Source organism: Mustela erminea, chromosome 5, assembly GCF_009829155.1.
Source record: "Mustela erminea isolate mMusErm1 chromosome 5, mMusErm1.Pri, whole genome shotgun sequence".
In the NCBI taxonomy this organism is placed as follows: domain Eukaryota; kingdom Metazoa; phylum Chordata; class Mammalia; order Carnivora; family Mustelidae; genus Mustela; species Mustela erminea.
The window spans coordinates 101,747,744-101,772,456 of record NC_045618.1 but is presented as its reverse complement, the minus strand read 5'-3'; the positions used below and the strand labels follow the sequence as shown (position 1 = coordinate 101,772,456).

Genomic DNA, 24,713 nt, shown 5'->3' with positions numbered 1-24,713 from the left:
AAAATACACATAGAGTACTTAGCATAGTACCTGGTTCATTAAGTGTTAGCCATTGTATTTAAGCCAGGCTGATATATTGGCTCTTCAACTAGAAGCCTAGCTTCTAGAAATTAAAAAGTGTGTGGTTGGCCCATTTTATTTGTGAAAAAGAAGAATGTGAATCTGTGGCTCAACCGAAATTACTTCATCCTGTATTTGATGACCATATACATATATAACACATACATACATGCAGAGTCCCTCAGTCTTCCTTTCCCCTTCTCTCTTACCTTTTTCTATATGTATAGCTATGTGTTTATTGTAAAGCTGCTTAATCTTACTCCTACCATCCCCCCATCAAGTGTTCTGGTAATCATAATGAAGTATCACATTGCAGGCACCTTAATTGCTCTTGTCAACTCTGACACTGAACGAAATTATGGTGAGGACAGTGAAATACATTTCAGCGTTTGAATTGCCTCTGTTGGGTTGCCTATGGAATGGCATTCTATCTTAGACCAATAGTTTGCAGATTTCATTGAGCTGGCAAGATTGTTAAAACTGTAGGTTTTTAGATCATCCCTGGAGATTCGATGGAACAGATCTGGGCCAGGGGGCATTATAGACCTCAACATTGATAACTCTGTTAATTATCTCCTGCAGTCTAAATGGCTCACAAATGCCTCATCCTAGTTTGTCTTCATTTTCAATCAGAGGATTGCCAGTTTGGCCAGTCCAAGGTTGTATTTCATGGAGCTTGAGAGGAACCAGCCTTTCACCCACAAATTGGTTAATCTTTATTTCATCTTTGTTTTTCTTTACCTGTTTCTGCTCTGACCTTCCGATTTAAAATTTCTGTATTTATATTAATTTTCAATAAACTCATTTTGTCAATTATTGAGGAGGATGAAATACCACGTGTGCATAGATAAATAACTGACCAAGGACTCAAGATCTCCTCTAGAGATCTCCAGCAGTGTCTGTCTTTATAGCCCTCTGTTTTCTGATATTTTGCCCCACAGATTCTAACTACCTTAGCCTCCCTGAACTCTTGAGCCATTTGGCATCCGAGCAAGACTAGTGGACTCTGTTTCCTCTTCCTGTGCTGTGGTATGGAAGCTCTAGGCACTAAGCTTGGGCAGTTGCTGGAGTTCTCCCAGTGATCACTGTCCTCTTCTGCCTGTTGTCTGTTGTGCAATATCTGATGATGATGAAAGATGAAAATCATCCTTCCATATATTTTATTTGATTTTCCTGGTTATTAAAGGTGGGGCAGTAAATCTAATACACATTACTCTGTTATGACTAGAAGTAGAAGTCTGTCCTTCTAATTCAGCAAACTGATTTACCCTTTCCATTCTTGGTGGCCTTTTTTATGTCTCTTTTTGTTAGGCACAACCCATTACTTTCGTATCCTATATGTCTTTCTGTCCAGGAATGTTGAAATGGACAACAATATTATCTATTGAGCTAACATGGATCAAGTAAGTGGCTATATGCCACTCAGAGTAGAATCAAGGTGTCTTCTGTAGCCATTTTTACGGGCTGTAGGGTAGAAGTGATTGTTAGGCTTATACATCAAAACTATTTGCTGCTGCCTCTGTTTGCTGAATATTATAGTACATGCAGTCTACCAAACCAATTGCTGCATTTAATTTCTCATGTTTCCTAGTCTCCACCTTTCTTTTTCTATCTTATTTCTTATGCCTCCATAAAGAAGACTCTTGAGGATCTCTGTTTTCATATCGAAGGATTCCCTCTTTCCCCACCTTTACAGGTATCAGCATGAAGTAAATCAAGGTAACTGGATTGACCTGCCAGTCACAGTATGTCTGCAGTGATCTCATCTGTAGGTTTTTTTTTTTTTTAAAGATTTTATTTGTTTATTTGATAAACAGAGATCACAGTAGACAGAGAGGCAGGCAGAGAGAGAGAGGGAAGCAGGCTCCCTGCTGAACAGAAAGCCCGATGCGGGACTCGATCCCAGGACCCTGAGATCATGACCTGAGCCGAAGGCAGCGGCTTAACCCACTGAGCCACCCAGGCGCCCTCATCTGTAGGCTTTAAGCTTATATTTAGTTTCTGGATTTCTGAGCCCGCTTCTCCAGTTGTCATAGCATGAGGTTTTCATTTTGGAAGAGATGGTAGAGGAAAAGGGAATTTAGTTGATTCAAATAGCTGAGGATTCTAGAAAGCTAGTGTTGATAAAGCCAGATTTAACCACTGCACATGGTTTCAGAAACTTAAAAAAAGATAATATATGAATTGGGGGCATGGGTGCCTCAGTTGGCTCAGGTCATGATCCCAAAGTCCCAGGATAGAGCCCCACATCAGGCTCAGTGGGGAGCTTGCTTTTCCCTCTGTCACTCACCCTGCTTGCTCACTCTCTCTCTCTCTCAAATAAATAAATAAAATCTTTTTTAAAAAGAAAAAGATACTGTGCAGATCAGACTAACACCATAATTAAGAATGGGATTTTATAGTTTACAGAGTACTTTCACATACACAGTTTTATTAATACATAGTTTTATTAATCCCTATTCATCCTGCAATGAGCTAGAATATCCTCATGTTACAAGATCGTTGCAGAGAGAAGTTCAAGATAAAACTGGAATTAGGCCAGCCTTCTGAGTCCTTATCTAGTTCCCTTTCTCCCATATACCATCTATGATGCTTTGTACCATCTGAGCAGTTGTGAAGATTATATACTAACAGTTCTGGATTATTTTGTAACCTATGTAAGAATTACTTGCCCACTTTTATTGCTACATTCCCTCTATTTGACAATTCCTTCCTTTCTTCCTTCCTTTCTTTTATTCCCTTTCTTTTTATTTCTTCTAGAGAGAAAGAGACAGGGGCAGAGGGAGTAGGGGAGAGAGAATCCCAAACAGGCTAAACACCCAGCATGGAGCCCATGGAGGGCTCAATCCCACAACCCTGAAGTCATGACCTGAGCTGAAATCAAGTCATACACTCAATAGACCAAACTACCCAGGTGCCCCTCTATTTGATTATTTTTAAATATATTCCTCAAATAAGTTTTTTGTGACTTTAGTCTTAGGAATTTAAGTGTTTTCCTCAACTTTTTTTTTGCATATTTTCAAGTTTTTGCTTTTATACTTGTTAATATTCTGAATTTTGACTATACAAATTTTTTCTCCCTTTTCTCCCGTTCCTTTTTTACAAAAGATTTTAACTTTCGTTTGATTTTGACCCAGTTTAGAGCTTACATTCTGAAATGATTATATTTTATTTGTAGCTAGTTAACTCACCTGAAGCTAGTAAGCCCACCTGAAGAGAAAACTGCTTTGACAGATTAACATTTATTTGCCAACTTCCTAAACTATGTGCTTCTCTTTTGTGATGTGAATTTTTTTTTTTTTTTTGTAATGTGAATTCTTTTCTTTCAATGCTTTTTAACTTAGGTCACATTTTATTACTTTCATTCTATAAATATTCATCTAGTGTCTGTTAGGTTATATAAGAGAGGGATCATCTCTACCTCAAGTTTACAAAAACTTTCCAAAGAAATACTTGACTAGGATCTTTAAGGGTGTTATTGGCAGAGGGAATGGCATGGCTAGAGGCCTGGAATCTTTTTTTTCTAATTTTTTTTTTTTTTTTTTTTTTGTTTATTTTAGAGAGATACGTGTGTGTGTGTGTGTGTGTGTGTGTACTGAAGAGCTGGGGGTGGGGCAGAGGGCAGGTGAGGGAGCGAGAGAATCCTCAAGCAGACTCCACTACTGAGTAGGGATGGGGGCTCACAGCCCAGGACCCTGAGATCATGAAATCAAGAGCTGTCTGAGCCACCTAGGCATTTTGAAGCCTAGAGTCTTGAAGGAGGACTCTTGTATTCAGAGGACTCAAGAGTTTCTGTTTGGTAGGAGCACTGGGAATAAGGTAGAAAGGGTAGAAGAAGAAAACTGGATATAGATAGGCAAGGACTAGATCAGGCCTTTTCATACTGGAAATTTTAAATTATGCTGTGAGAATGAAACACTGGAAGGTATAAAATGAGGAAAATGCTTGATCAGATTTGCATTTTAAATTATGAGTTTGGCAGCAGTGTGGAAGATAAATGGAAATCTGGAAATGTGATTATAATACTCAGGGAGACTAGTAAAGGAGTTACTGCTATGTTACAAGGGAAAAACAGGATCTAGGGCAACACTCTTTGAATGGATATTGGAGGGTTGGAAGAAGATATTAAGGAAGTAGAAGGGACACTATCAATGCAATATGAGTAAAGGGGAGCGTAAGTCCAGCTTATCCATAATGTTTTTAACTTCGGTGGATTATGGAGGAAGAACAGGTTTCTCTGCCACGTTCACCTTGGGATGACAGAAGGAAGCTAAATACTAGTGTATTTTGATTGCATTTAAGGTGCCTGTTGCACATCCAGATGGAATCATCCCTGGGCAATTGGATATATAGGTCTAGAGCTCAGAAGAAAATAGTGTTGCAATTAAAGATGAAAAGATCCTCATAACATAAGCCAAGGTCTCTAAAATGGGTCTGCAAACACTCTATTGGAGATATTATAATGAACATGTTTGAATTTATATTTCCTTTCTGTTTCAGCCCTACAAATTTTCTATTTTTGAATGTTTTATAATGTATGTAAAATAGTAATACATATGCATAATTTAGAAATAAGTATGTATGAAAATATGCTCAAAATATTTCTGGTAATTACTAATCTAAGTTGATTGTAAACTAATGGTCACTTCTGAGCATTTTGCTTCACAATAATAACCTGAAGAACTTTTAGAAAATACATATTTCTGGACCCTATCTCTAGAAGACTGTGATTCTAAGTGTGCGGCAAGGAATCTGAAAAATCCATTTTTTAATTTAATTCCTCAAAGGATTCCGATAATCAGCCAAGTTTAAGAGAACCAAGGATAAAACTGTGGAAACATGTATAATACAGAAAGAGATGAGAAAATAAGTTTGAATGCCACTTTGCTGATTCTAAAAGTTCCAACTATGTTAATTTCTATTCTTTTTATTTTAGTACTCTGATGGAGTGGCTATAGTCAGTATTGAATTAATTATCTCCATTAAGCTAAAATTAACATTAAAAATTCAAAAGTCTGTTTTTGTGTTATAGGCTTCATTTTTGGTATAGGTGTTCCTCCCATATCCATGCAGATTATATCAAACATTTTTTTAACTAGCCAGGAAACTAGAGAACTTTTCCCTAAGCATGTAAAATTCTGCGTTGCCTGGAACCACTTGAATATTAAACTTGGAGAGTTAAGAACAAGAGGGCCAATTATTTAAAGTTTTTGCTAACACCATCTAAAATATGACTTCTGTGAATTAAAATGTGTCAAAAGGATGAAAATGTAATGAGAAAGCCTGAAAGGACCATGTAATAAAAATGTTTGAGGACTTTTAGGGGCTGAATTTTGTCCTCCCCACAGACTCATATGGTAAAGCCTTTGTCACCGCTACCTCAGAATGTGACTGTGTGTGGAGACAGGGCCTTTAAAGAGATGATTAAGTTAAAATGAGGCCATTAGAGAAGGCACTAATCCACTGTGACTGGTGTCATAAGAAGAGGAAACGTGGACGCGAGGGATGCATGTGCACAAAGAAAAGGCTGTGAGGCTGTAGTGAGGAGGTGGCCATCTACAAGCCAAGGAGAGAGGCCAAACCTACCAGCCCTGTAATCTTGAACTTCTAGCCTCCAGAGCTGTGAGAAAAATAAATTTCTCTTGTTTAAACCTCCCAGAATGTGGTCTTCTGTTAAGGCAGCCCTAGCAAACTACTACAAGGACTGTAAATTGCTTATTAAACTTTACACTTACACTAATGTAGAACTAAGAAATAACACAGGTTCTAAAACCCATTTGTCCTTGTTCCCTGAATCAAAAGAAGCAAACAATATTTAGGATATAATTATATTGTCCAGAGTTTCTCATCTCTAAGAAATAGGTTTAAATTTTGGTGAGTGGTACGTATTATCCACAGAAGCTCTTGCCTAGGTATATTTTGAGGTATAGGTATTTCTTTCCTAAGATAGAATTTTATGTGATTGCTGAGTATGAACCCAGTTCTGCAATTATAACATTGTAACCAAGCTAAATGAGGATTAGGTTAATGACTGTGTAATTATTTTTGTCCTACATTATTCTTCCAGATTATAGCTTCTTGTGCAGTGAATAAACAAGTCTTCAGGTATTCAAATGGAAGGTAATATTTTGATATCTAGATCCTAATTTACTACCTTTCATTTCGTTTACCAATGAAACTTTCTTTTCAGGGTCACCTGGGTGGCTCAGTCAGTTAAGCGTCTACCTTCTACTCAGGTCATGATTCCAGGGTCCCGGATCAAGCCCCACCTGGGGCTCTCTGCTAAATGGGGGAGCCTACTTCTCCCTTTGCGTGTTGCTTCCCCCTTTTTGTGCTCGCTTGCTCTCTCTCATATAGACAGATAATCTTTATTTATATATTATATAAATAAGTAGATAAATCTGTAAATAGACACATCTTTAAAATAAATAGATAAATAGATAACAAACAGATAAATCTTTATCGAATAAATAGAAAAATAGATAAATCTTTTTTAAAAACTTTCTTTTCATAACTAATGTTTTTATTTTATCACCCACCTTCTGAGAACTCTGTTTTATCAGTAACTATTGATTTTATTATGAAATGTCTCAATTATATACAAAAAGCTAGGTAACATAACGAAGAATGAGTACTCCCCATCACTTAGCTTGACAAATTAAACATGACCCCTCCCAGGCCCCTTTCTTCAATCCAGAAATAACTGTCCTGCTTAATTTGTTACTCATTTGCATACATTTTTTTAGATTATTATTTCCATAGGCTTTTTTTTTTTTTTGCTTGTTTCAACTTCATAGAAATGCCATTTCTGTGTGTTTCTGCAGTTTGGCTTCAGGTTCAGGTTAGGATTTTGAGATTTATCTGTGCTGATACATATAACTCCAGCCATTTGTTTTTACCTTATGTAGTAGCAGTAATACATTGTATGAATATACCACAGTTCGTTTTCCTCTTTGGACACTTAAGTTGTTTACAATTTTTTGCTATTAAAACATTGCGGTAATAAACATTTTTATAGCATGTCCTATAGAGATGTGCTAGAATTTCTGTGGAGTATATACCTAGGAATGGCACTGTTTCAGATTCCATCTCTTCTTTGTTGACTAGTGAATCTGAGTATATTTCATGCTGTATATTTATTGACTTTTTTTCTGCTTTTTTTGCTGGTGTTGTCTTCCTGGTAAAATCTTATTATATCAGAGTCCAGTCAGGAGACAGAAAGCACACAGTAATTTCACCAGAGAAAGTGTAACATAAAGAATTATTAGAGGAATGAAGAGGGTAAAGAGAGCTCTATGAAGAATACAGAAGCAGCAGATGCACAGAGCAGCCCCCACCCTGAGGCCATGTCCTCTCAGGCCTGAGATTCTGAGCTTATTGGAGAGTGGCAGTGGTCACTGGTCACAGTGGTCCAGTGGAACTGCTGGAAATCTGCCCTCTGGACAGCTGCGTGAGGCCTTCCACAGGGAGGTGCCTAGCCTCAGAAGTCACTGCAAGCTCCTTTTGGGGTTTGGGGCGTGTAGCAGGTGACATTCTAGTCTGAAACTGCCTGGGGGTAAGGGTCCAGCGCACTGGGAAGGTGCTCCTGCTGTTAGCACATGGGTGCTGCTGAAAAGCAAAATGCGCACTCTGAAAGAACCCAATAAAATGAGCCCTCTGAAACTAGGGAGAGAAACCCCTTCCTTTTCCATTATAAAGGATGATCTGGAAGAAATAGTTCATCAATATGTTAGGCACGTAATGGTTTACACAGGCCTTTATGGGGCTGATCCCTGAATCTTATCTACCGTTTACAGCATTAATTCTGTGGGAAGTATATTCAGAGTTCCCAAATAATAAGTTTACAATAAACCTTAAGAATGGATGACAAAATATTTTTCTTAATCTCTTATTCTTTCTTTTCCATTTTCCTTGTCTCTCTCTCCTCCTTTCCTTGTGTCTTTTATTTTTCTTACATCTGATCCTTGCTGATTTCTTCTTCCCCTATATACCAATTCTACACTATTCTTATTTTCCCTTATTCTGTGACTTTCTTCCTCTTTAAGCCCAGTGTGGTCAGATTGGCTGTGTAAGTTTTTAGAGCAGTGAATGATAAGCATGCCTTGAACCCTAAGTCCATAAAGCTACAGGAGCATAGCTAAGCTGGAGGAAAAGGATCAAGACTTCGTCTCTACGTATCCTGTATTGCAGAGTCTAAGATAGGTTGAAATAGTTCTTGAAAAGAGTCCTTTAGAAATCTTATAGTAGTTCCCTTTGCCTCCTGATGTAAGTGTGGCTTTTTTATATATAAATATTATTATTGCCAAGTTTCCCCCATCCACGTGTAAGAGATCCATTTAGGCTTTTGCTTAAATGAAGAAAGTGTTCATAGACCTTGCAATTGCTTTCTAGTCAACAAGAACCTGTATTTTTCTTTTTTAAAAATGCTTATTAAGGTGTAATTGACATTTGACAGTATATTACTTTCAGGTGTATAGCAGAGTGATTTAATATTTGTATATTATTATAAAATGATCACACTGTCTAATTAACATCCATTACCATACATAGTTACAAAAAATTATTTTTTCTTGTGATGAGGACTTTTAAGATCTACTCTCTTAGTAACTTTCAAATATAGGTGGGCTAGTTCCAGACCACCACGTTAATAAAGCAAATACCACAATTAAGAAAGTGAAATGAATTTTTTGGTTTCCTACTGCATATAAAAGTCTTCTTTACACTCTACTGTCATCTATCAAGTATACAATAGCATTCTGTCTAAAGATACAGATATAGATACAAACCTTAATTTTAAAACACTTTATTGCTGAAATGCTAACCATCACCTGAGCTTTAGTGACTCCTCATCTTTTTGTTAGTGGGGTTGGCAGACTTGCGTGAGTACTGATGGCTGCTGACTGATCAGGGTGGTGGTTGCTCAAGGTTATGCTGTCTGTGGCAGTTTCTTAAACAACAATGAAGTTTGCTGTGTCTATTTTACTTTTCCTTTCACAAACAATTTCTTTGCAGCGTGCAATGATAGCTGATAGCATTTTAACCATGGTGGAGCCTCTTTAAAAATTGGAGTCCATCCACTCATACCCTTTTGCTGGCTTTAGTAAGTAAGCTTATGTCATATTCTAAAATCCTCTTTTGTCATTTCCACAATCCTCACAGCTTCTTCACCAGTTGCTCCTCATTGTTCAAGTTTTATCCTGAGATTGTAGTAATTCAGTTCTATCTTCAGGCTCCACTTCTGATTCTAGTTCTCCCACTGTTTCCACCACTTTTACAGTTACTTCCCCCCCTGAAGTCTTGAATCCCTCAAAGGCATCATCCATAAGGGTTGGAATCCATGACTTCTAAATTCCTGTTCAGGTTGATATTTTGACCTTTTCCTGTGAATCATGATTTTTTTGTTGTTGTTGTTTTTGTGTGTGTGTGTGTGTGTGTGTGTGTTTTGAATCATGATGTTTTTAATGGCACCTAGAATGGTGACTTCTTTCCAGAAGATTTCCATTAACTTTACCTGGATCCATCAGACGAATCACTAACCGTGGCAGTGGTAGCCCTATAAAATGAATTTCTTAAATAATAAGATTTGAAAATTGGGGGTGCCTGGGTGGCTCAGTGGGTTAAACATCTGCCTTTAGTTCAGGTCCTGGGATTGAGTCCCACATCAGGCTCCTTGATCAGTGGGAGCCTGCTTCTTCTCTCTCTGCCTGCCTCTCCCCCTGCTTGTGCTTGTGCACTTGCTCTTGTGCTCTCTCTCTCTGTCAATTAAATAAATAAAGTCTTTTTTAAAAATTTGAGAATTGAAATTATTCTTTGATCTATAGACTGCAGAATAGATGTTATGTTAGCAGCCATGAAAACAACATTCATTAATCTCAGTGTACATCTCCATCAGAACTCTTAGGTGACCAGGTGCCTTTTCAGTGAGCAGTAATATTTTAAACGGAATCTTTTTTTCTTTCTTCTTTTTTTTTTCCCCTGAGGAATATTTTTTTTCCCCCTGAGAAGTAGGTCTCAACAGTGGCCTTAAAATATCCAGTAAACCATGTTGTAAACAAATGAGCTGTCATCCAGGCTTTGTTGTTCCATTTACAGAGCACAGGCAGAGTAGAGCTAGCATTATTCAGGGCCCTGGGATTCTCATATTGGTAAATGAGTGTTAGCTTCAACTTCAAGTCACTAGCTGCATTAGCCCCTAGCAAAAGAGTCAGCCTGTCCTTTGAAGCTTTGAAGCCAAGCATTGCCTCCTCTCTACTATGAAAGTCCTAGGTGGCACCTTCTTCCAATAGAAGACTGTTTCATCTACATTGCAAATCTGTTGTTTAGTGTAGCCACCTTCATTTATATCCCAGCTACATCTTCTGGCTAACTTTCTATAGCTTCTACATCAGCACTGGCTACTTCACTTTTACTTTGAGGCTAAGGAGACGGCTTCTCTCCCTAAACCTCATGAACCAACCTCTGCTGGCTTCAGACTTTTCTGCAGCTTCCTCACCTTTCTCAGCCCTCTTAGAATAGAAGAGTGAGGGTCTTCCTTGGGATTAGGCTTTGGCTTAAGGGAATGTTGCAGCCGGTTTGATCTTTTATCTAAAACACTAAGATTTTGTTCATATCACCAATGAGGCTGTTTTGCCTTCTCATCATTCATCTGGTCACTGGACTAGCACTTTTAATTTCCTTCAGGAAAACTTTTCTTTGCATTCACAAGCTGGTTAACTCTGGCACAGGAGGCTTAGCTTTTGGCCTGTCTCAGCTTTCAACATGCCTTCCTCACTAGGCTTAATCATTTCTAGGTTTTGATTTAAAGTGAGAGACATGTGACTCTTCCTTTCACTTGAGCTCTTAGAAGCCATTGTAGGGCTCTTAATTTCCCTGATTCCAATATTATTTTATCTCAGGGAATAGGGAGACCTGAGGAGAGGGAGAGAGGCAGTCTGTGGAGCAGTCAGAACACATACTTATAAGTTTGCCATCTTGTGTGGGTGTTTATGGTGTCCAAAAACAGTTACAACAGTAATATGAAAGATCACTGTTCACAGATCACCATAACAAATATAATAATAATGAGAAAGTTTGAAATAATGCCAGAATTACCAAAGTGTGACACAGAGACACAAAGTGAACAAACGCAGTTGGAAGGATAGCACCAAAAGACTTGCTCGATGTAGGGTTGCCACAGATCTTCAATTTGTAAAAAAAAAAAAAAATGTAGTATCTGAGAAGCACGATAAAACAAGGTTTGAACACAATATTATTAACTACAGTCATCGTACTGTACATTGCATCCTCATGATTTATTTTATAACTAGAAGTTCGTACCTTTAGATCTGCCTTCATCCGTTTTGCCCACTCCCCATCCCTGGCAACCACCAATCTGTTCTCTGTATGTGAGCTTCTTTTGTTTTTGTTTTAATTCCACATATAAGTGAGATCATATAGTATTTCTTTCTCTCTCTGACTTATTTCACTTAGCAAAATGCTTTCAAGCTACACCCATGTTGACCCAAATGGCAAAGTTTCATTCTTTTTTATTGAATAATACTCCATTTTGTGTGTGTATGTATGTATATGCATACCGTTTATCCATCAGTGGTCACTTAGGTTGTTTCCACATCTTCCATATCTAGGCTATTATAAATAATGCTGCAATGAATATGATTCCAGTAAAGGCTTTTCTTTTTTGCCTAAGAGTTACAATTAGGATAATGACTTACTTATTTTCTGATAGGCAGGTAGTAATTATAAGTATTAGTCTTAATTATATTAAGTTTACAATGACTTTCAGTGAGTGTTGTCATAAATGAAAAAAGTAATACTTTATCTAGTTCCAACATATTCTTTACATGTGTTATCCCTGTGAAAAGTTTTTCTCTGGTGCCTAGCTACATAATCTGTTGTTTAACAGATGTATCCATCTCACCATGCTGTAACTACAAAGTAAGGTGACATCTTAAACATATATAACTATGCAAGGCCATATCACCATGAGATTGTACTATGTGTGGTCTTAAGAAGCTAAAATACCAGTGGCTTAAACACAAAAAGTTGTATTTCTTTCCACTTACAAGAAGTGTGGATATCTAGCATTCAGGGCGATGTGGCCCTGTAACAAGGGACAGAGGTTCTTTCTGTTATTCAGCATTCTGTCTTATGTAAGTCTTTAGGTTCTTTTAGCCAATTCCATGTGTGTGAGTGTGGTACTGTGTGGGACTGTGGTGACCAAGCAGTTCTCTAGGGATACCAGCTGTAGTTGTTCTATAGTTAAACAGTTCTGACACTGTCTCCCCAGAGATAGCATCAGATCCTACAGGTTAAGGGCTAAGTCCTCCAAGACTGGCTCCCTCACCCCCTACCCTCAGAAGTTAGTCACAAGCCCAGATTGTTACTTTTACTTCTTACTGACCAGCCATTGTTAATCAGAGGTTTCCACAACCCCCTGCTTGGGTTTGATTAATTTGCTAGAGCAGCTCACAGAACTGAGAGAAACATTCCACTTCCTGGATTACTGGTTTATTACAAACTACATAACTTAGGAACAACCAGATGAAAAGATTCTTAGGGCAAGTCATGTGGGAAAAGGGGTAGAGAGTTTCTATGCTCTCTTAGTGCTCCATTCTTACTACAGTTCCACGTGTTCACCAATCCAGAAGCTCTCCAGACTCTATCCATTTGGGTTTTTAGGTTTACTTTTTACATGGGTATGGCTGATTAAATCAGTGGCCATTGGTGATCGATTCAACCTTCAGCCCCTCTCCTCTCAAAGGAGGTGAGGGAGTGAGACTGAACATTCCAACCCTCTGATTACATGGTTGGTTCCTCTAGTGACCAGCCCCTATCCTTAGATGAGCTAGAGGTGGTCCAAAATTCACCTTGTTATCATAATAAAAGATAGCTTTATCTTTCTCATCTCAAGAAATTCCAAGGGTTTTAGGAATTCTGTGCCAGAAACAAGGACAGAGACCAAATATGTTTTTATTATTGTTAAAAAAAACAAAATTCAGCAGACTGAATTTGAGGATATAACTGGTTTTATTAAGCAGTTCATGAATCAGACAGCATCCCAGGAGTTGTGCTGAATGGAAGGTTTTATAGGAAGGAGAGTGGGTCAAGAAGTTATTAAGCAAAGAATTGTTTCAGGCATAGGCATCTTCCCTTAGGGGAAAGGGCAGAGGGTCTTACTAGGTAGGTGGATTACCTCATCTTCCTTTGGGGGATGGAATGGATCCAAGTGATAGATTATATTTGTTTTCTGATGAGGAAATTTCTGACAAGTTAAGACTATATTTCTAGGGGAAAGATTGGAACTTCAGTTTAATTAGGTATTAAGCCTCAGTTTGGTGACTTGGTCTGGTGTAAGTGACTCTGTCTTTGGCTTGTGGGTTTCTTTTTTTAACATTACAAATCACAATTTTATAGTAGGTGACTTGAGATCTTCAGGAGCTCAAGACATACAGGTGGCAGTAAAGAAAGAGGTAAAGATAAAAGAACTCTATTACCAGTAATTTGCAGTATTTTTTTACTAAAATTTTTACTAAAATTCAGCCACATGATGGAACCTAGCTGCACAAGAAGACTAGAAAATCTTTTAACTGCATACTGCTGCCCTGAATAAATTAGTATTCTGTTATAAGGAATAGGGAGAGAGTAGGTATAGTGTGGGCATCTTGGAGTTTCTTCCAAAATATGTGATCTTTACTTTTCCTGAATGTATTAGAGTTCTGCAGAGATGAAGAGATGATAAAGATTTGACTCACATAATTAGGGAGGGAGGCTGGGTAGTTGGCAGAGCCAGTGTCTCTGTTCAGAGGCCATCAAGAGGGAAAAGCTTGATGTTCCAGTTTAAAGGCCAACAGACAGAATTCCCTCTTATATGAGGGAGGGTCAGCTTTTTGTTTATTCAGGCCTTCAACTAATTGGATGAGGCCCACCCACATTATGGAGGGCAATCTGCTTTACTCAGTCTATTAATATACATGTTAATCTATCCAAAAACACACAAACACCCAGAATGTTTGACCAAATATCTGGGTACCCTGTGGCCCATTTAACTTGATACATATAAGATTAACCATCATTATATTCATCATTAGCTGAATATAAAACTAAAACATTTATATTATAAAAACACCGAACAATTTGACATTTATTATGTAGAAATAAAAATTTCCTTACAGTTCTATCTCCCAGAGATATCTGTTAATAACAGCTTAGTGTATTTTTCTCCACTTATTTGTAGTATAGATACTAATGTATATATCTTACGGAAACAGGATTACATTACTTATATATATCTATGATTTAATTTTTAAATTTTTATTGTAGACCTTATTCCATGTCATTAAATGTAGACCTACTTTTTCTGAACATTATTTCACTATGGCTATATTATCCATTCATTCATATTTTTATTTACTTAATGAATATTTTTCATACCTACTGTGTGCCAAGCAACATTTGTATGTCTGGTCCTCTGTTGGTAGAAATTTGGGTCATTTTGTTTGTTTTTATTCTTTTGTTTTCATTTATAACAATATTGAGGTAAACATTTTTATCTTCAGACATTTTTGCAAGAGTTTATTCTATAAAGCATATTTCTAGAATTGCTGTGTAAGAAGATACCCATGTTTTAGGTTTTAAAAGGTGCTGCTAGCCCAGAGTTTGTCTCAGCACTTGTTGACATTTTGGGCAAATGATTTATTGTTTCTGGGCATGGTGGTGTGAGGTCAGGGGAACTGTTCTGTGCAAGATGTTTAGCAACATCTTTGGCCTAGATACCAGCAACACTGTCCCACCCCCAAGCTGTGACAATCAAAAATGTCTTCAAACATTGCCAAATGTGAGGATTCCTGGGTGGCTCAGTCAGTTAAGCATCTGCCTTCAGCTTAGGTCATGATCCCAGGGTGATGGGATCAAGTAATGCATCAGGCTCCTTGCTCAGCAGGGAGCCTGCTTCTCCCTAGCCTGCTTCTCCCTGTGCCTGTCACTTCCTCTGCTTGTGCTCTCTCTCTTTCTATGACAAATAAAATCTTTAAAAATCAACAACAAAAATCATCAACAAAAATCATCAACAAAACATTGCCAGATGTCTCCTGGAGAGATTGTCCCAGGTTGAAAACTAGTACACTAGCCCTTCTCTCTTTTCCTGTTCCTGAGCAATACTGACAGCTGGGCTTAGGAGGTCAGAGCCCAAGCTGAGTAAAGAGATGTCCACATGAGATGCAGCCCAGCATGGGATATTGGAGACCAACTGGATGGGGGTGAGGAGGGTAGCCACAAGGGATCATGGCTTATTGTGGGAAATCAGAGCATAAGCCAGGTTAGGAGGGCTTCCAGCCATGAGGGCAGCCTGGCATGGGGTATTCTGAGCCTCAGGCAGGGTGAAAGTATGTCCATATTAGAGAGGCAGGAATAGTCCTCTCTAGCTCAAAACTGAGGGTGCTTCATTTATATGGCTAAAGGCCCGTTTAGGGGAGTTTCCTTACATTAGAGCTTGCTCCCTATGGAGATCCATTAATGAATTGATGATTTAATATCTTTTAAAGCATATAATTAGGGATTTTTTGGCAGTTGTCTCTATGCTATTTGGAATTATTTTAATAGTAGAAGATGATAGCCTCAGAACATAGGTCACAGCTATGTAATGCCCACTTGCTATCACTTGGCAAGTACTTGAGCCATGCAAATAATGCCATCTTTGTGGCTGGCTCTCAGTAACATAATGCTGAGCCAAAAAAAAAAAAAAAAAAAAAAGTCATAGAAGAATACATACTACATGATTCTACTATATGAACTACCAAAAAGCAAAAATAATCTGTGGTGCTAGAGGTAAAAATTATGTTTACCATTGGTAAGGGGTAGCACCTGGAAGGAGATGCATGAGGGGGCTTCTGAAATGTTAATAATGTTTTCTTTCTTGATCTGGGTGTCACTAACTTGTAAAAAACCATTGAGCTGTATGCATAAGATCAGCACACTTTTCTATATGTATGTCATTCTTGAACAGAATGTCCACACACACACCGCCCCCAAAAACAACCTGTTCTTTTACTCTGGGAAAATGGTCAGACTCTTTCCTCTGAATCACATAATTATCAGAAAATAGAATGTTAATGGCTGACCGCGGTATAGACCAACTTAAAGAGGTTGGCAAGTACCACTCAAACTGAGGAAAGCCCAATTGGGAGTAATAATAAAAGTGCTCAGTCTACCACATTTGCCAGGTGATAGGATAAGCTGAATGAAGTATGTCTTGTTCAGCAACATTCAACATACTTTTATTGAAATCCTACTTTATCATAGGTGCTCTTCTCTTTTAGGTTTTGGAGGCTCCTAAGACATAGTACCTACATCCAAGTATCCAATGGAAGTGAGGAAGACTAAGTAACATAAACACTGACAGATGTGCAGAGTTTATTCAGTGAAATCACAGAGAAGGGCAGGTCACCAAAGGATTCCTGAAGGAGTGAAGGATGAAAGTTAGCTAAATGAAGAATATGGGGAAGAGAATCCAGGTAGAAAGAACAGCACATGCCTGATACAGAAAATACAACTCAACATCACACATTCAAAGAACTGTCCTTGTTGACATGGACAGCACAGCGACCATCAGCATTATCTTACGTATCATCCAGAGCCTGATTCATGGTAGACATTCAGATATTATGTAGGTGAATAAGTACCTAACACAGCATCAGTTATGTGAAGAGGTAGTCAAAGAAAGATCATGAGCTTATAATTAATTCTAAGAAGCTCAGAGTTCATTTAGTAGGGAGTGAGGAGCCATTAAAGAATTTGAAGTATTAGAATAACATGATTTGTGGTATTTTACAAAGGTTCTCTGGAAACTCTGTAAAAGGAGGATTGAATCTTTCTCTAAAAAGAAGAGAGTAAGTTAGGGGGATTCATCTATGTGTGTGCATGAACACATCTACTTACACAGCTGTGTGAGCAGGCATTTGATGAGAGTTGAAGCTAGGGATACTACATTTAGAAAAGAAGTTCCTGAAATAAAACAGGTAGAAATGATAAGAGTGTGACCTTAGACTGTAGACCCAATGAGTATGCGATGAATTTGAAGGTGATTTAGGAGATTATATAAAGACTGATTAACGTCTGGTTATGAGAAGCACTAGAGGAGGAGGCGTCTTGGGTGACTGGTTCAATGCTGTCAGCACACCATTTACTGTGACAGAATACAAGTCGAGTAACAGGTTTGTGTTCCGTTTTGTTTTCCAGGAATCTAGTATGTTCCATGGCTACTTGGGATTCTTGTCATTGTGATGTATCTGCTAGGAGACATTTAGTTAGCAGTTGAATATTTGGACAAGATAGAGGACTGAACCAGAAAGATGATATTTGATAGCTTACTGGTGGGATTTGAAGCTTGGGTAAAACTCCAAAAACATCTATCAGAAGAGTATTTGTTTAGATTTATTAGGCTAAAGAGAGGAAAAGAGTTCAAAGTACAGATGTTTGCTATAAATTTGTTTTTCTGTTTCACGCTGGTTTTTATGGGGAGGCATGGTCGGCTCTGGTTTGTAAGTCTCATAATAGACTGTCAATATAAAATCTCCCAAATTACTTGTTTTCAAATTACCAACACAGCTAAATAGTCTGTATTTCTTGGGGAGAAGGCTAAAAAGGATTTTTCTTTCTTGAGAAGGTTGTGTTGTAGAGTAGAAGCCTAGATGAACATTGGAGTCAAAGTTCTGCAGGAATCCTGCTTCTCTTATTATTTAGCTATGTGCCTTTGGGCAAGTTATTTAGTTTCACTGAGACTTAACCTATTTATTTGTAAAGGTGCAATAACTATAGTTACCTTTTAAGATTATTTTATATTTTCTTTTCTCTTACTGCTTTTAAAATTCTCTCATCACTCTGCTTTGCCATTTTAATTACTACGTGTCTTGGTGTGGACCTCCTTGGGTTGATTTTGTTGGGGGTTTTCTGTACTTCCTATATCAGAGTTTCTGTTTCCTGCCCCCGATTCAAGAAGTTTTCCACTATTATTTCTTCAAATACATTCTTTGTCCCTTTTTCTCTATCTTATCCTTCTGGGATCCCTATATTTGAATGTTATTACACTTAATGGTATTATTGAGGATCCTTAATCTATTTTTATTTTTTCTTTTTCTTTTTTCTTTCTCCTGTTCAGCTTGATTGTTTTTCATTACTCTGTCCTCCAGATTGCCAATCCATTGTTCTTCCCTTTAATGTACTGTTTATTCCCTCTAGTGTATTTTTTATTTCAATTATTGAGTTCATCTCTGACCCTTTCTATGTTTTCTCTTAGCTGTTGTTCTCACTGAGGTTCTCAACTCTTTTTTGAAGTCCTTTGACTATCTTTATGACCATTACTTAAAATTCTCTAGCAGGCATATTACTTATCTCCATTTCATTTAGCTCTCTTGTTGTGTTTTGTCCTATTCTTTATTTGGGACATATTTCTATATCCTAATTTTGTCTCTCTGTTTCTGTGTGTTAGATAAATCAGCTACATCTCCTGCTCCTGACAGTAGTGGCCTTAAGATGAAGATTCCTTTAGTGCCCTGCAGTGCAGAGTCCCCTGTTCACCAGAACCTAGCACTTCAGGTGTCTCCTATATGTGTTGTGTGTACCCTACTATTGTGGTGAGCCACATTGCATTTAGTCCAGTCATCTGCAGTGACTCCATTTGCCTCTTGCAGGCAAGGTTAGGCCCTTGTGTTGTTAATGGGCCAATCTGGGGCTGCTTTGACCTTGAGTGGAGTCAGACCAGGATTTTGTCAGAGATGCAGTATCACTGAACTGCTGGGTATTTTCTCTTTGTTGTCCCCAAGAAGCTTTTGTTAGTAGGTGGGACCTGCAGTCAGACCACACATCTGGTCTCTGTCTACTGCTGGTGCTACAGTGCGACTGGTGTGTGTGTGTGGTTTTCTTCCCCTCTCCCTGGGGCAGGGGTTACTTTGGAGCAGTTCTAGCCTCTGTTGGGGCTACTTGCACACTGCCACACTTTTTGCACTGCTTCGGATGGACTCCTGCTGAGGGCTTGTTGGAAGAGGCAGGTCCACAGGAAAGAGCTCTGTTAACAAGGTAGGTGGAGAGAGTTCCCAGTGGTTTTCCCAGATGTCTTTGTTTCTAGGCTGGGGAGATGGGGAGGCAAATGGCACCCTCCAGCTCCTTTGTTTTTGGAGAAGACTCCTAAAAATCCCTCTCTCTCCAGCATACGTTCTGAGATTCATAAATGAATCTTCTCCAAGTGTTTTTCAAACTGCTGTTTCTAATCTGTATCTCAGTGGGGCTCTTTCTAATACTCTCTTTTCAGCCAGAGACTCCCATTCTCTCCCTCTCTGGCTCTTCCAGAGCCAGGCCCACTAATTTTTTAAAGTTCCAGTTTTTAATCCCCACTGATTGTAAGAACTTGAGATGTTAGGACCCTGTGGTTTTCAAAGCTGCACAATATGACGATCCTCTTCCCAGTGCAGGTTCCCCACGCCTGGTGAGGTGTCTGCTCCTCTGTCTTTCTGTGCCTACAGCATCACTTCCTCCTGTGGACAGTCTCCCAGTCAGTTTGGTTCCCAACCAAGTCTCTACCCTTCCTACCCTCTTCGATGTGCCCTCATGTCTACATTTAGCTGTGGAGTGTCTCCAGATTGTTTTCTGGGTTATTTACACTGATGTGGTTGTTACCTAGTTGTATCCTTGGGATGAGGCAAGCTTAGGATCCTCCTCCTCCACCATCATCCCCAGAAGTTTCAGGAAGCTATTAAAATACTCCAGCCAAATAAAAAATTCCTCAAACTTGTGGACATAACTAATAGGGGCATTGACATAAGAGGGATTGATAAAAGGAAGGAAAACAAACAAAATAATGGAAAAAATGCAGAAAGAAATAAAAAGCTCGAGAAACTGTGAAATTCCATATAGAAAAAGGAAGACCCAACATATCTACAATTAGAGTCCCTGAAGGGGAGAAATCACTGGAGCAGAACTAAAGACTAAACCATAATCCAAGGGAACTTTTCAGAAACAAGAGAAAAATTGAAATCTATGTATTAAAAGGGCCCACCAGGATTGATTGATCCAGAACAAAGAACTCTGAGTCAGAAACTATTAGACTTTAAAGGCAGTTTTTTTTCTATTATCTGGGGTAGAGTGAGCAGGGGATCACTTTACTTAAAAATTAAAAAAAAAAATTAGACTTACATCAGACTTCTCAAGAATAATATAGCAAGGAAAGCTAGAATAACATTTTGAACAACTCAAGGAAACAAAATTTAGGCTTAAGATGTATCTGTAGTTCTTTTTGTTCACAGGATATATCCTAATACATATATGTAAAAATTACCGTGTTTTAAACCCAGTTGAAATAATTTTTCTGTATATGATTAAACCACCAAATCTCTACATAATTAAGTTCATTTGTTTTATTTTGCTTTTTATTTTTAGGTTTGTTATTTCCATTTTATTTTTACTTTATTTTTTTACAAATCTTAAAGGATTCAAAATAACATAACTAACAGTTCTGGTCTATTTTTAAAAAATAAATAAATAGGGGTACCTTGGTGGCTTAGTCAGCTAAGTGTCCAGCTCTTGATCTCAGATCTCAGATCTAAGACCTGAGTTCAAGTCCTTCATTGGCCTCCACACTGGGCATGGAAGGAAAGGAAGAAAGGGAAGGGGGGGAAGTTTGGAAGGAAGGAAAGTATTAGGCTTATAGAAACAGCATTTAAATCTTTATTTTTTAATTAATTTATTGTTTTAAAGATTTTATTTATTTATTTGACAGAGACATAGCAAGAGAGGGAACATAAGCAGGGGGAGTGGGAAAGGGAGAAGCAGGCTTCCCGCAGAGCAGAGAGCCTAATGTGGGGCTCAATCCCAGGACTCTGGGATCATGACCTGAGCTAAAGGCAGACACTTAAGGGCTGAGCCATCCAGGTGCTTCTAGGAACAGTATTTAATCAAAGGAATGTTCACAGTTATTTAAGAAAACTTTCTACTCAATTTTTTTCTAAAATGGGTAAGGAATTTACATAATTAAATATATCAGCTATTCCTATATTCTAACTGGGAATCTATAACCTTCAAGGCAACTCTAAAAAGTAGAACACACCGCTGCCACACACTCTAGTTCTGAAATACTTCTGGGAACGTGTATCAGTATATTCTTAAACATTGGAACTATTACCAGCATCTTGCATGAACTTCTCTTAACCCCATCATCTACTAATTTGGGTTACTTGGGGCCTCAGTTATAAGGATAACAGCTCATCTACCTTTTTAATGCCAAAATAATTTTTGCATAATATCCAATATAAATAAAATGATATACTGTAAAATGATATACTGTGCCTTAAAACTAAAATTTAAAACTAAATGAGTCTGCTGAGCCATGGAAGTTTTTGTCACAGTAGTAACAAAATATAAAAATTATAGTTACTATGTGTCTCTCTGGGACCCTTGGATCCTAAAATGTATAATTCTGTGTTTTCTCTTTTCAGAGGCAGATAAAATACCAGTAATGCGTGGACAGTGGTTTATTGATGGTACTTGGCAGCCTCTAGAAGAAAAAGAAAGTAATTTAATTGAGCAAGAACATCTCAGCTGTTTTAGAGGTCAGCAGATGCAGGAAAATTTTGATATTGAAGTGTCAAAATCCATAGATGGAAAAGATGGTAAGACCAATTAATACAATTAATATGTTGTAAACCAAGTAAGTTCTTGATAAAGTTTAGAGTAGTTCTTAATTTTGCATGGTAATTCACGAGTGTTAGAATTTATAATATTCCAGATTTAAACATTTGATTATTTTAGAATTTAATACTGCTATGAATTTCAAACTGTGTTTATTTTACTTAATATATGTGTTCATTGGCATGACACTAACATGACTTACTATTGTACAAATTGTTAAAGGTTCTGTGAATTAGTCCTTTTCAGTAGTTTGTAATTACCAATAAAAATTGAATCTACAAAAAAAATCTGTCATTATATCAAAAGGGCAGTTTTATTAATATTTTAATGTCAGTTCTTTTCCTGAAGTTTAAAAAAAAAAAAAAAACCTTAATTTCCTTTGAATGAGTACCTTTAGGTTGTTTTCATATTGATAACCACATCAACTTTTACTTTGAAGCAGTCTACTCTTTATATTCCCTTACTCAGCATTTGCATTTGTTTGCAGTACCTTAAAATATTTATATCATAGCCAAGATGGCCATGTTTCATTATGTGTCTGATCTTGAGTAAAATTCAAAATGTGTGGTAAAGTTAAAAATACTTCTATTGTTCCATTTACTGCAGGCAGTGGGATCAGCTATTCTGGTGAGTATAATATAGGTAGATTAGAATTTGTAGATTTTTCTAAATATTTTTTTTCTAAAAAGTATTTCTTCATCTATACTTGCCTTTATTTGGGAGGTTTCTTGGTAAGCCCTGTTGAAACTAGCGAATTAAAATATGAGTTAAGTGGTTTTTTTCCCCCTTCTCATAAAACATCTTTAAAACAGAAAAACTCAGTGTTGATCAAGTAATTCACAGAATGCAGCTTGAAAAAATTAAGTGGTTAGAAGTAAAAAAAAAAAAAAAAAAAGAAAGAAAGAAAGATAGGATCTGGAGGGAGACAAACCATCAGAGACTTAATCTCAGTAAATAAACTGAGGGTTGCTGGCAGGTGGGGTAGGGGAAGGATAGTTGCCTGGGGAGAGTATATGCTATGGTTAGTGCTGTGAGATGTTTAAGCCTGATGAGTCACAAACCTGTACCCCTGGGGCAAATAATACATTATATGTTAATTTAAAAAAAAGTAATTGTTCACATGACATAATGGCAAAACAGTAAGCTTTAAATTGGCTAATTTTTTTTCTTATTGTTAGTATCAAACATCCTAAGTCTTCTTTCTCTTATTTTTTCTCTCTGAACACACACACACATACACACACATCACAAGCAAGGAAACTATATAGCTTAGTTCACACCAAATTAACATATCTTCTGTGTCTAGTTGATTAAAAGTCCTGAGGAAAGTTGTGGCTCATGATCACTACCAAAATAAGATTGCTACTGGAGAAGGCTGAATTCTAGATTTCTTTCTATTAATTCTCCTTCAGTCCTCCCTCAGAAATGGCAGTTCACCTTAACAAACCCAGTTTAGCCACCTGAATTCATTACTATTAGTAGGGGAAAAAAATCCCAAGAGCTTGGAGGAGAAAAAGGATGAGTATAAAAAATAAAAATCTAAGTAGATTATTTCCCTTTCTTGTACTGTATTCAAAACATTCTTTTTCCTCTTACTAATCTATTCAGTAGAAGTTAGTTACCAGCTCTCTTTCATCTCTAGACCCATCTATTTGGAATCTTATTTTTATTTCAATGAAAATTAGAATCTGGTGTGTCTTTTTTACTTCTACTGCCTGTCAAAATGTTAAGGATAGCAGGTTACTTCCATTTTCTTCACAGTACCCTAATTTTAATGTACCAGTCATTTAAAGAAGTGTAATAAAGAACATGGTATATTTGCGTGAGTAGACTTTTAGAATGCACAGAGTATGTCTGTGTTGATTCTAGAGAATCAATTTAGGATATTATAGTAATATTTTTTGCTAGCTTTAAGGATATACTTTGGTAAAATTCTCATTAGTAGCAACAAAATTTTTAAACTGTTAGAACATTTTTGCCTTGTCATCTTTCAAAATGATGGTTCTTTAAGGTTCATTAGAAGAAAAATTGGTTTTTTTAAAATGCACTGTGGCATATGAGCAAAGCTTCAGCATATTTTGTTATTAACAAAGATTTTAAGTTCAATGTGGTATATATACTGTTGTCATAAATTCACAGCCATTTTAGTTTTATTCAGCTTTATGTAAAACATACATTTCTGTGTTAAGATGTGATATTTGACTTTGAAGATTATGGGAAATTTTGTAGTGTACTTGAAAATTATCACTGGTCTTAAGAATATTTGCTGTCTAAAAAGCCACCATTGTTAAAAAAAATCAAATTTACCATATCTACAAAGATAAAAACATAATCTTTTATTTTGCTTCTTACTTCCAAGCTTCTAAAATTTCATATCTCATTAATTCATTAGGGTAAAAATATCTTTTCCACCTAAATTTTCTCATGCACATGTGAGAAAGCCTTGACTCTTCATATTTTTAGGAGGTTTTCAATGTTTCCATGTGCAGATAGTACTATGCTAGACACTTTTGTGAAAGATACAGGGTTTTGAACATCATGAAGTTTTGGGAAAGACAAACCCAAAGATGAGAGTAGTTACAAAGAGTTAAGTATAATATAACACAGCAAACAGTGAATAAAGAATTAGATATTCTGCAAACAGAGTTGGAATACAGGGAGTTGGAGATCACAGTGCCATGAAGTTTTTAAAATAAGACTTTCTGGAAAAATCCCACTTAATAATTAAAAACATTTTAAAATACTATATCCAGGAACTCTTTAAGTGCTCTGTGGAATTATTTTCCCTCTGGAATTTCTAAGAAACTAAACAGAGTTCTTGCCTTGAAGGACATTAAAATAATTTCTTTTCTTTCTGACCTTATCTGTGTTTTGGTTAGGGTAGCTAATGCCACAAATAAATTGGCTTTTTAAAATATTTTCTCCTTGTTAATTTTCCTACTAATCTCAAAGTGAGCAGTGAATAGTTTGAAAGTTTAGCA

At 37.2% G+C, this 24,713-nt stretch overlaps 1 protein-coding gene across 5 annotated transcripts in view; it reads left to right on the top strand.

Moving 5' to 3' along the window:
• DDHD1 (DDHD domain containing 1) overlaps positions 1-24,713 on the top strand; it is an 83,210-nt gene that overhangs the window by 9,655 nt on the left and 48,842 nt on the right. For 3 of the 5 annotated variants that reach the window (XM_032344256.1, XM_032344259.1, XM_032344258.1), the window contains exon 2: positions 21,540-21,713. In XM_032344256.1, coding sequence (XP_032200147.1) covers positions 21,540-21,713 — 174 coding nt within the window. Of the gene's footprint in view, positions 1-21,539; positions 21,714-22,338; positions 22,360-24,713 lie in introns of all 5 variants that reach the window. The other 2 variants (XM_032344257.1, XM_032344255.1) reach the window with 1 other exon arrangement.